The sequence below is a fragment of the Corvus kubaryi genome, unplaced genomic scaffold (genome assembly GCF_017639235.1).
Source record: "Corvus kubaryi isolate FWS band 111438036 unplaced genomic scaffold, C.kubaryi_AGA036_p1.0 71, whole genome shotgun sequence".
Lineage (NCBI taxonomy): Eukaryota > Metazoa > Chordata > Aves > Passeriformes > Corvidae > Corvus > Corvus kubaryi.
The window spans coordinates 6,530,559-6,543,528 of NW_024582059.1; the positions used below are offsets into that span (position 1 = coordinate 6,530,559).

General features: G+C 37.5%; 1 protein-coding gene across 4 annotated transcripts in view; it reads right to left on the minus strand.

The window, feature by feature from the left end:
* Nucleotides 1-12,970, minus strand: part of FBXW7 (F-box and WD repeat domain containing 7) — a 181,400-nt gene that overhangs the window by 120,856 nt on the left and 47,574 nt on the right. The window contains exon 1 of one of the 4 annotated variants that reach the window (XM_042049559.1): nucleotides 12,558-12,573. The exons of 1 other annotated variant lie outside the window; for it this stretch is intronic. Coding sequence is in view for 2 of the 3 variants with exons in the window: in XM_042049563.1 (XP_041905497.1) it covers nucleotides 12,558-12,713 (156 nt within the window). In the remaining variant the exon portion in view is untranslated. Of the gene's footprint in view, nucleotides 1-12,557; nucleotides 12,808-12,970 lie in introns of those variants that run through there. 2 more of the 4 variants (XM_042049563.1, XM_042049564.1) reach the window with 2 other exon arrangements.

The following is a 12,970-nucleotide window of genomic DNA, read 5'->3' on the forward strand; positions in this document are numbered from 1 at the left end:
TTTAATAATATTTAAAGCTTCTCTAACAATGGAGATGACTCCAACCAGCATTGTCCTTGCAGCATACTATCAATATTATTAGGACAAGAATTACATAAAGGAAACTAACAAGTAAGATGTTAAACCAGTCAGCCAGTGAAATTCACTAACCAGACTAACTAATGTCTAAAGTAGCTGAAGTGCTTATAAGGAAGTATTTTCAAAGAGTGTTCATCTCTCTTAACTCCTTTTAACTGACATACCCAACACAGGCTGGTGTAAATCCGTATACGATCCTGAAATGTACAGGTTGCTAAAACCCAACTCAAGTTTCACATCATGTGAAAGTTGCAGAAGTCTGTTTACCTTTGCATAGGACTCTTTGCCAAGTCCTTTGGTGCTGATACGACAGATCAACAACGGGATCCAAGGAGAGTTATTGATGAAATAAATGAGCAAAAGCAAATTCAAAGTAGAAGATTACAAACAACAGGCACTCTCATTGTGACTAGTAGAGACAAAAAACATTACCTTGGGACAGCAATCAATTTTATAGAATTAAAACACAGAAAATACCAAAATAATGTCTTTTTTTTTATTCTAATGAGAAAATGCAAAGACTGTACTACAATCCTTGCACAAAAATTAAATAAAATGTTCTATTTGTGACAGTTTTTGCCTGATACCAGAAGCTGTTTGTCAGTCATCAATACAATTGCTAATATAAACCAAATAAAGAGATAAATGTCTTCCCATATTAACAGTACCTGCCTATATTTATAGCCATAGAAAGTTTTAAATGTGGAAAATAATGGACTCATAGTTGCAGGAATATCAATCCTGCCATTGTGATAGACAGCCTGTCAAGATACAATAACCACTGTATACTTACACATTTAAAAAGCAGTCTGAATTTATACAGCAGTGTACCTGCCTTCCTCAGCATCAAGGCTATCTTAACTGGCCTCTGAGAACTTGCTTTTTAAAACCAGAAGTGTAGTTGCATTCAAATGGCATGAGTAAATGCACAAAATCTGAGGGTTTGTGAATAGAGGTGGCTAAATAAAGTGCAAAAATAGCAGTGTGTCCTTACTGTTCCCTCCTCAAAAAACTATGCCAACTACAAGTGCAAGTGAAGTTTGACACCATCTGTCACCTAATTACACCTTATATAATATATGTCATCAGGACATTTGCCATAGCCATCCCTCTGCAAGTGATGGCACAAGGTTTCAATTGTCAGCTACCTACATTTTCCTGCTCATGGAACCAGTCACAATCATGTGTAAAGGCTACATGTACCGACACAAGACCTTTTCAGACTATGGCTAAAATAAATTCGCAACAGACAGCCAAGGAATTGCCATCACTTCTTTATTTCTCAGCTCTTCCCATAAGCAGGTACTGCTACTGTGCATTATTTTCCGTAATTCCTACACTTAGAATTTTAATTCTGAGAATCAAACGTCAGCTACACACACTGGAATAGCATCGGTTTCACTGAGTAAGTGGAAATCTAGCACACATGAGAAATTTTGAAAGTGTGATTTTCTACATGAGCAGACAAGAGAGGACAATTAAGAGTTTGTTCCTTAAGTTACAAGAATCTGATGGATTCTTGACTGGGTTTTAGCATTTCTGCAACTCACTATTTCACAAACAGCCACTCTGTGCACTAGCTGTGATGCAACAACTAAGGTCCAAGATTTGTCTTCTGTGCTTACAGCAATCAAACCTCCTGCCATAAAATGAGCTAATACCTCTAATATATTAATACACATTTTACATCTTTGCTCTCTCAGAACAGGGTTCACGGCTGGTTTTCCTTTGGTGGTAGTGAGGAAATTGTTTGGGGATTGTTTTAGATGCCATGGGATCATAAAGGATCTGAAACATTCCATAACGCAAGTGATTTTTGCTACCTTTGTGGGGTCATTGAGTCAATGTAACAGCTCAGAACAATTAACTACAGTTTCCAACAAAAATCACTATACTTCTTTGCCTACATTTTTTCACAGATGGAAGGCTGCTATTTTACTTTATTTACAAAATTAAAGGTCCACAAGAAACTTGAAAGTAGACTACTACTGGGAGGAAAAAATAATTAATGTAACCATACCAGCAATACAGAATAGTGATAAGATTAATGTTATGTGTTGCATAAAAAAGGTTTGAGGAAGACTTTGACACTGAAACACATAAAAATTCATTATGTTCTTCATAAAGAAGGATGCCTCTTCTGTAAGTTTGTCCCCAGTGGAAGGTACAGTCAACAAATGGCCAGACTCTTCTCAGTTTGGAAAAGATTACCTCTGCATTTCTAGTAAGAATCAACCCGGAAGGTAGTTTATTTTTTTCTCCTCAGGCTAACAAATATCCTTATGTGCAGCTTTATTATTTTCTCTTGGAATTCAATGCATTTAGAAACTCCACAAAGATAGAGTACAGCAAATACATGTTAACTACTCCTTCTTCTGAAGGAAAAAGTGCCAAATGTGCAAAATGTTAACCAAGATATACAAAGTACTTAAAAATCAACCTGTGTACAGGTTTCAGTGCACCCATTTGATCCTAAGAAATTTTTAATGAGAAATTTAAAAGGCAGTGTGTATGTACACATAAGCAAGATAAAAAAATCTTGGTTACAACAATGGAACAAAGAACTTCTCTGACCAATAAAACTTGCAAAATTTAATCAGTTTGTAACTGCCAGTTGTTGCTGCTTTCTTGAGCTCCCGAACAAAAATTGACACCAAATCAACTGCAAGTAAATATATAGACACATACAGATATTTAAAATAAATAAATAAAATTGAGCCTCAAACATGCATAAGCAGCAGGTAGAATCTTTCCATATAGTTCACTTGATAGAGGCTAAGTGATTTGCCAGTTCATGTTTTGTTTCAAATTCAGCTGGCTCATCACACTAACTGTGATGCTCTGCACTAACTTAGCAATGTGCATGATTTGCACATTTTAACATCTTGAATTGCCCATGATATGCAAGGGATCTTTCCAAGTAGAAAAAATAATTAGTGACCAATCTTCCATCAGTAAACTACCACTCAAAATTAGGGGTTGCTATACCTTTAAGATAAATAAATTACAGAATTCCTTTCCCAGCTCCTGCACTTATCCTTCAGTCCACGTTGTTTAGCTGTTTCCTTTCTTCTTCAATTTAAGCCACTTAACCAAAACCTGCTCAAGAAAAATATTTTGTTGTCACTACAGATACTGTGAGAAATAGCTGTAGCTGTGGGTGGAAAGCAGATGGAAAATGCTTTGGTATACATTAGTTATGACATGTTCAGGAAGTCTCTTCTACACTCCATCCTGAATTGTGAGTATGGGCATAAGCATTTAGAGGAAGGAAAGGTGTAATCTGCATCCTCTGGGGAGACTGGGGGCAGGGAGAGGCACAGACTGACTATTACTGACAACTATGCATCTGGGAGGCAGCACAGTAGGAAATGGAAAGCAAACAATGGAAGTGACCAGGCAAGCAGATGGAGCCAAAAAGCTTGGGGGAAAAAAAAATAATCAAGTGACAGCTGCATTAGTTGGCACACAGCTCCCAACCGTTGGCAAAGACACTGCACACGTACTTGTGAAGATGTGGCACAAAAGAAACTGAAGCAGTAAGGTCCAAGAGGCTACAGAGACCATTTTGTTAAATGTGTTAAAAAGGTAGGGAATGGTTCTGATTTTTATCCCAAGTCCAGATGAGAGAATTTCCGCAAGTCACTATCTTCCTTGTGCCTTATTTCTCCAGTTACATGACATGGGGATCACGTTTTTAAGGTACCTGGAATACCCCTACAAATGTTTTGCCATCTTGCAGTCACTTGAGACTTTTCTCTGTGCTTTTCTCACAAAGAAAATACTATGTGGAGAAAATGTGACCTAGTGGGAAAACTGCTGAATACACTCTGAGGAGATTTTGTTTCCATGCTCAGATTTGCCAGGGGCCTGAAGAAAAACCTTCATCCTTTTCACTTTCAGAGTCTGTTTCCCCATTTATAAAGTGATGTTTATTACATATACTTCCCTGAAAAAGACCTTTGAAAAAGTGAAAGGTAAATAAAGAATCAAAAATGTCATTACTTTGTGAACCCAACTTCTTCCCACATTACAAGTCTCACACTCCAATTTCTGCCCTCAGGGTCCATCAACATGCCCACAGAATGTAAACAAGGTGTATTTATACATGTTTTCTAGACTGCTCGATGCAATGGTATGCATGTACATTTCATAGTGAACTCCTTTATCTTAGCAACAAACAGGTGAAAGAGTGATTCTGTCAGAGGCCTGCCCAGCAAAGTCATCTATGCTGAACTTAACTGTGATAGCAAGTTCCTGTGAAATCCAGACTTGTATCTGTAGCAATGTAGCGTAGCTGTGCTTTGAGCTCTGACAACTCTGACTCTTTAAATTTAGGTTTTTTGAGCATTACATCTCTTCCTTCTTCTTTTCACTTTTTGTTCTCATTGACAGTTGAGTGTACTGGTTATATGGTTTTTTTTCCTCTAGCATTTTCCCATCCCAGGAGGGCCTGATGACCAGGATGACACCTACCCACAAACCACAAACAAAGGAAAAAAAATCAAAACATCATAAGGTCTGTATGTCAGGATCAGTTAGAGGAGAAATGAAAAAAGACACATCTGCATTATCAGAGCAAAATCTGATGAGGGAGATTTAAACCAGCATTTCTTTCTCCTCACTACAGCATTCTAAGACATCAGGACAGAACAACATAAGCGATGATGATTCTAGGATATCAGCTCCTAGGTGTAGTCCTGCTTTTTCCATATAGTTGTTAAATTTTTGGGAGAGACATGGAAATAATGCAGGGAGCAGACCCTGGTGCTCGGGCATCTCTTCCCCAAACTCAGGGGAAAGTATATTAAGCCTGCAAAATCATATTCCTTCTGCCTTTCTCTCCTTATCCTTAATCACACAGTGGCCTACACACCACAACAGAGATGGAAGATGCCCCCACTCGAACAATTTCTCAGCGCTCTTCTAGAAAAGGGAGAGATGAGCACTTACACCCTTGCAGGTACAAGCAGGAACTGAACCCAGCCCTGAGTGCTCAAGCCATTCCCTTTCCCACAAAGGGTAGGGACTCTCACTACCACCATTAGAGAAAAACCAAATCAATCCTGTTCATTTAGGCTCCCATGATTAGCTCTGTGCTCTGGGCTGTGAGCCAGCATACCACAGCCTCAGTCTGTAGTATGAGACACATTCTTTTACAGTAGCTGCTTTACGTTTCTAAAATAAGGAGAAAATACCCCTCTGCAAACACTTCTTTCTCATGTGGGATCAAACATTTGGTAAGTACAAAAACACAACACCAGTGAGACAGCCATCCTTCATTCTTGCTAGGTCCTTCAGTCAGAGTAACTGCAGGCTTGGGAGAAGGGGAAGAGGAGGCAGGGCGAAACCAAGACAAAGAGGCAGGCAGGTTCAAGAACTGCTGTAGGTCCCTTAGAGAGTCCCAGAGGAAGAGAGCATTGAAATCCGCTGCTTTTTAGATGCTGAATGGCAGTACCTCAAGTAAGGAAAAAAGCCTTAAAAAATAATTTTAAAACAGTAGTTGTAAGCACACATAGTGAGTCTGTGTGTAAAAGAGGTTATAACCTTTCATTAAGTCAGATTTATCTGAATAGTTTTTAATATAGTGAACTCTTACTGACTCACCCTGAAGGCTAAGATCTTGCTATGCTTTTCCTCAAAGCATTATTGTCAGCATTAAGTCGCTGATAAAAATGAGAGATTTCATATGTAAGTGCTGACACAACCCTAACTACAGAGTTCTGTGCAGCATATGGCACAGCTGTAATTAAAAAGACAGCCTACATCAAGTAAAAAGCTTTACCACAAATCTTTTTAGTGGATCAATACAATATCATCAGTGACATCTCAACAGGGATGATAAAGGAAAAAGAGGCTTCCTACGGAATTAAGAAAACTTATATGTATTTATTAAAAAAAAAAACCTCTTGAACTCTGTGGAGAAGAAGTTGTTAAATCGACACTCTAATTCTAATATTAAATACAAAGAGCATAACATGTCAATATGTGAGGTGTTTGTTTCTCTGTCTTGCACTACAGTGCAACTGCAAAGGTATTTAAGGTAACACACAAAACACCATGAAAACTGAAATAAAAACAGTACTGAGGAAACAATTGTTTAAAAGCTTCAGAACAGAAGTTTAACAAAATCTACAAGAAACAAAGTTTTCACAATTACTTTACCAAAACAATGAGCAGACCATAGCATTTGGCTTACAAGGGTGCACGATATTTTCAGAAAAGTGTTGCAAGAATGACCACAACAGTTCACACCACGTGTTTTATTCTTTATGTGTCCCTGAACACCATCTCCCAAGGTTGAATGTCAACAAGTTCTAAGTCACAGCACAAAGTCACAATAAGTAAAGTCTACTACTTAGAAAAACAAATATTCATAGGAACTAGTAGGTAAGAAGTTTCTTGGAGGGCCTTTCAAACCAGCCAAGCCAAGCACACAAACTCAATTTTGCTCCAGTGATATTACTGCTCAAGAACCTGGAGCTCTCTGTTGCTGTGATGACATTTCCCTCTCCAGGGCTCATTGCTGCCTTGTGAAATTCAATGAGTAAAATGCAACCTTGGAGAAGGAGGGAACAGGGGGGAGAGTTACTAAGATTTTATATGGAAAGTTGATCAAAATTGACAACACTTAATTTGAACCCCAGAATCTCATAGTCTTTAATACTATTAACAGGACTGTGTGTGCTGTAGCACTTGTAATAGCATTTCTAAGAAAACAATTGTACTCAAATCAAAATTTGCAATGTCAGCCTGTTGGGATGAAGAAAAAGTGTACCATTCTGGTAAACCATCCCAATTATGACTTTTAGGAAATCTCATTTATTTCTGAAATTGATTTTTTCGAAATTCTACTTTGAGCAGGAGGACAGTGCAATGGTTTTGCTGTCTCTTACACTGCTGTTCTTCTGATAATGACAATATTGATGCCAGTAATAACATTTTACCACAAAATGTTACTGTTTGCTAGGCTGTCATCATTTTTCCTGTTTTGCCAACAGGAAAAAAATTATGTACTGAAGGAAAAGACAGAAATTACTTTAGCTTGATAAAGACCCAGGAAAATCAAAATACTACTATAGGATCTTTAGAGTTAATAGATGACAATGCAACAAGTGCTAGATTAGGGCTTTGTGGGGAGAACAGTCTGAATCAAAAGAATGAGCAGTACGATTTAGCTCTGAATGCTGAATACTGTTACTGAACCTCCATCTTGGGGTTACAGCATGGGTACAACCCTGCGCTGTGCTATGCAGATGGTCGGAGTAGATAACCACAATATTTCCTCTAACCTTAAAAATCTGTATGTCCTTTTTCCCCTGGCTCAGTTCCTCGGCATAGTCTGTAATCTCCCACACACAGAAGGCTTCCTCCCTCTTGGTTTTATGTTCTTACCACCATCTCCACATTCAAATACCACCAAGAAATGTTCTTTGCCCAATTATTCAGAAGTCTGTTGCTATTTAAACTTATTCTTCGGAGTATTCACAGGCCATTTTACCATGTCTACCCTTCTGATTACAGTAGGACTCCTTTTCTGAACATGTAACACCATGCACCTCCAGTCTCTCCCCGTTATGCCTGCAAGACTCCTTCACTGTTAAGCTGCTGGCAGAGAGAACAGCCCACCTGTGCTGAGAAGGACCAGTTTAAAATGAACAAAAAACCACCCTATAAATCATCATTCATTCATAAAAATCATAGGCCATCATACTTCAAAATTTAGCAAAGTCTTCTCTCTCCAGTTGTAATTACACTAACCTCTTAACACACAAAGTGGCCGTAAGATGGCACAACCAAATAAGCTGCAAAAAACCGTATCTGCTTGGCTAGCTGAAATACTTCATGACTTGTTCCTTGCTTTTGCTGTACCATACACAAAACAGGGAAAGTAGGTATCTCCATAAGAAACAGGAGTTTCAGTCTTCAGCATCTGTACAATACAGCATTTAAAGATGAAAATCTATTTACAAGAAGAATTAACTTTAAATTTACTAAAGGTTTTGACCTAAAAAGACCTAATTGTTCTCTTTTTTAAATTGGGTATATCTAGATTGATATTTTCATTTCATTCTACAAAAAGAATACTTTAATTTTTATTTTGGGGGGGGGGCGGTTTAAACATTATTCTTAGCAGAGCTAAATTTAGCCATGTGGGAGTTACCAGATTCCCTTTAGACACATCTGAACTCCTATCTAAAATGCAGAATTATGATCACAAATTATATTTCTTAGAGGATGAAGCCTGACATTCAGATTCCATAATAAATTTCTAATGATACCAATTTGGAGGGCAGCATGAAACAAACAAGAAAACACAAATCCCAACTATAACACTTGTCCATGTGTATAAATGCATACACACTGCATGTTATCTGCAAAAGTAAAACAGAATCTGTGATAGGCAGCTGGGCAAGATTCATACATATATAGATAATAAAAAAGTGGCTTACAGCAACGTTTTCCACCTTCAAATAAAACACCTGCCTGTTTCTAGTTCCTTATAACTTACTGCTTCTCCCCTTAATATCCAATCTTTAGCGTTCTCAAGTCTTCGTTCAACTTCACACAGTACTCCTTTTTTTTCATATTCCTTCTCCACTATTGGTACTTTTCCAGTTTAAGATGAGGGCTTTAAATGCAAGAATACAGACAACTACACTCTTATAAAACAAGCATGTCTGACAAATTTTGAAGAGCAAGATATGTCATGCATCCATTTCCATGGTCCCATTATTTTATTCTGGACTTAACTCAAGTTAGGTTTAGGTGAGACCCTAAAACAATCTGCAATTGCCAGCAACCTAGTATTTATCTGTTCCTACTGAAATCACCTGGAGTGGAAGGGGAAGCTATTAATCAATCTGGTCAATTCCTCATTAAGTATCAGATGCAGAAACCCTCAACTGATCTGGAAGGTCAGGCAGAGCGAGAAAACCAGTTTAGAAGATCATTATCTTCTGTCTGTAGCTACACAGGCGTTCAAAAATAGCAATGCTTTTCCACTGTATTTTTGGAAGGAGATCAGTAAACAAAAGTATGGGGTTTCTCCTATTGTGAATGCTTGTTACCAATCAGTAACAGTTCTGGGTTCCACAGAAGCTGGTATGGTTATGCAAAACAGCACATACACACAAAAACCTAGTACTATGATATTTCAGGAAAATCAAATTAAACTTGACAGCTGAAAAAGCTTCCAGAAGACATCATTTTGTCAAGTATTTCTCTGCGAAACACTTCCACAGGTTCTGTTAAAACAGGTAAAAAGTAAGCAGAAGCACCAATTTTTATAAAATGGATATAATTATCTTGAACTTTTTTTTTTTTTTTTTTTGGTTGGTTGGTTGGTTGGTTTTGGTTTTTTTTTTAATAAAGGCATCAAATTTGTTAGAAGATTCCTTTTGCTGACACTTTGGGAGACACTTTAAACATACAATATGTTAAGTCTACAAAATTGTCTCACTAGATGGTGTGCACAATTAAACCAATTTTGCAAATGTTGAAGCCTAATGACCAAGGTTAATTTTCAACAGTGAATGTACCATTTAAGACAAAGCCAGTTTCTTTGTGACTTTAAGATACCATTTTACTATAATGTTTACCTCGATGATTCACATGCTCAAAGTCTCATTCTCATGACAATTTCTTTAGAAAACAAATCCTATTCAGGGCTATTGTAGTGGTTACCACTACAAATATCTTCTGGCTGAACAGTAAGACAGAAACACTCGTTTTAAATCTGGCAAAGTGCAGGCTTTTGTTATTTAAGCACCAGAGCACCAGGAGGTGCCAGGACCTAAAATAAAAGTGCTGCTGCACATAAGGACCAGCTGTCCCATCCACCCGGATGTGACTGTGGGGCGGGAGCTGGGAGGCGACACAGGGGACACAGTGGGTGGCCATGGGCAGGGGCACCTTGGACTGTGTTACCCAAGGGTCACCAACACACGCCAGAGGCATTTTGGTGAGTCTCCAGTTGAACTTTTAGACTGCTAAATACAACTTCAACACTACTGATACTACTATTCAATTAGCTCTATTACTCCTTCTGCTCCCCTAATGCAACAGTACCTGCAGCACATATTTATTCAGTGCCATTTCAGAAACATTTCACTCTCCATAGAATAACTCTTTTCTCTTCCCTGCCCTAGTTACAGTTTCACACAGTTGTATGTTTTCAAGTGCAAGTTTGCACACAAAACACCATTTTACAAAAGAACTTATTATCTGCCTTCTCTGAAAAATGTAATTCTTTTCAACTACTTTTGTCACTGACTTACACAGATTTTTCTCTTGAACTTCAGAACTTAATCCCCTAGCTCTTTATCATCATGTTTAGAATTCAAAACACAGCAGATCACATCAACTTTCTTGCAAATACTTTTATGATATACATTATGGTAGCAAAATTTCCATGTAGTAAAAACTAACCTTGAAAAAGATGTATAAAAATAAAAGCAAAGTAAAAGCAATCTATTTAAGCTTATTTTTCTCATCACGTTAACTTCTTTAAATGGAAGTGATTTTTAATTATTCTCTCTCTTAAGCTAATAGCTGTGTTTCCTACTGCCTGTTAAGGCAATTTAAAATAAATAGCTGAAACACTGTGAGATTGTTGGCTTCACATGCACCTTTTTAAAAGTCAAATCACTAAACTCAATAATCACTAAGTTAATCCTGCAACTGGAGCTCAGTGAAGTGCTATCCCCTAACACCATCAACACCTTTGAATACTACTCCACTTCAGGTTCAAAAAACACTCTTGGGCTCATTCTGCTACTCCAACACAATGACCAGTTCTTCCAGACTAAAAAAACATATTGTACACTGGAGAAATAGGAATCTGGGTGTGTAAGGATAGGAATTACATGTGTAAGCTGGTGAGATAGAAACCTATTTCTGCAAAGGGACTCATGCTCATTTCACAATGTCAAAAAAACCAAACCAAAACAAACACAAAAAAATGTAAATACAAACCCAAATCAAACAGCCAATAAGAATACGAATGTCAAGCCATACACAACAGGAGCAAGCGTGGCAATAGTATTTTCTCTTTATAAATAAATAGATGTAATAAAATAAATGAGTGACAATTTTCTTTTAGTCACCTTCACTGAGGTATAAATGGAAAACAAAACTAAAATCAATTGGTTTAAATCATGTTTCCTGCTCACTGTTTTTTATCAAGAATTGGCTGAAGGAGCTTTCCAGTTTAGTTTAATAATAATCAGGTTCAACCATTTTTAATCCAGCCACCTTGATTTACTTCAGGCCACTGAAATCACTGTACATACGATCAGTTGAGAAATTGTTACGTGTTTGATCCTAGCTATTAGTTATTCAATCTCCTACTGTACACTGCATACTGATGTCCTCCAGCCAAAGCAAGTGTCATCCTCTAAACTTCAGCCTAATGAAGTTATGTTTTGACTGTTTCTTACTTCAAGGTCCCTGTGAGACATTTCTACTTCCTGATGTAATATTTTCCCTATCAGTTTTCACTCCAAAATAGGCACAACAGCAATGAAAATCCATTTAATACCTCAATGGTGTTTTTTTGTATTTAAGTTTTCATTATTATATGATTATGGCACGTAATGGTGATCTCAAAAGGCTATGTTCATTCTTTCACAATAATGGATAAAGACTTGACTTTTCTGAAAGTAAAAAGAACTAGACACAAGCTATTAATACTCACTGTAACACACTTTGTACTTATACTACTCTCCAGTTAAACTGCAGATGCATGGTGTACCATGTATCTTGAAAGCTCTTGGAGTTCAACAACATGTTTCATCAGCCTAAAACAAATTGATTCAAAAAGTAGACCCAATTAAGCTCCCCAATTTAATTCACTGGATCACAGCTCCTAATGGCTTTTTCTACAGTAAAATCCATATTCTGATATGGAATGGTTTTTGTTTACTTCAGTTTGGTTTGTTTTCTAATTAGAGCCAGATTTCTACTTCCAAAGTATAACATATTAACAGAAAAAAATCCCCAGCATTTAATAGCAACCCATAAAGAACTGTTCTGTACTCTCCTCTAGGCACAAACTTGGACTACGTTTAGCATGGACCAAATTCTCGGGGAATGCATAAAGCATACGTGTTAACGTATTCTAAGTGGCCATCAGGAAAGGGAACAGGCTGGCAAACGAGATGTTACATCTTTGAGCATCTAGCAGTTTCAGAGCAACTCGAGGCTGCAATCAAAACATCCATTAGAGTGCTCCACATTTCAGAACAAGCAAGCAAGTGGTTGTCAGTGCATCCAGTAAATCACCTGATCCTATTACAAAATCAATTACTGCAGCACACTTCTATTGCTACACAACCTGATAATGGCAAAATGATATTGGATAGCTACTCAAGGTCAAGAAAACTGCCAAAAATATCTGAAATTTTTCTTTTTATCATGTAAATCCAAATTATACAGCATCCTTTTAATGGTATAGTTAAAATTAAAAATATAATTACCTTCTTCGGCTGATTGAGACATTCAATGGATAGTCTCTGCAACTGCTCTGATGTATGACTGCAAGATAGAAGATTGGAGCAGCAGGTCGAACAGCCCAGCCTCTTCATTAAAGAAGAAATAATGCTGCAGCCACAGCCACACATTGACTTGCTCATCAGACGAGTTTATTCTTAAAGAAATTGGGACCAGTACTGTCCCATAAACACTCAAAATTGGCCAGCTGCCTCATTCTGCAGCTTCCTGGCTGAAATTAAGACTGCTAAACAGAGAGGGAAGAAAAAAAAAGAAAGAAAGAAAAAAAAAGGAATGTTTCTCAAAAAAAAGTCAGCCAGTCTCATCAGCAAGTAATACCTCGCATATAAAAAAGGGGTACATTTTTTCCTCTGCTCCTCTTTGCAAAGTAAGCTGCTTT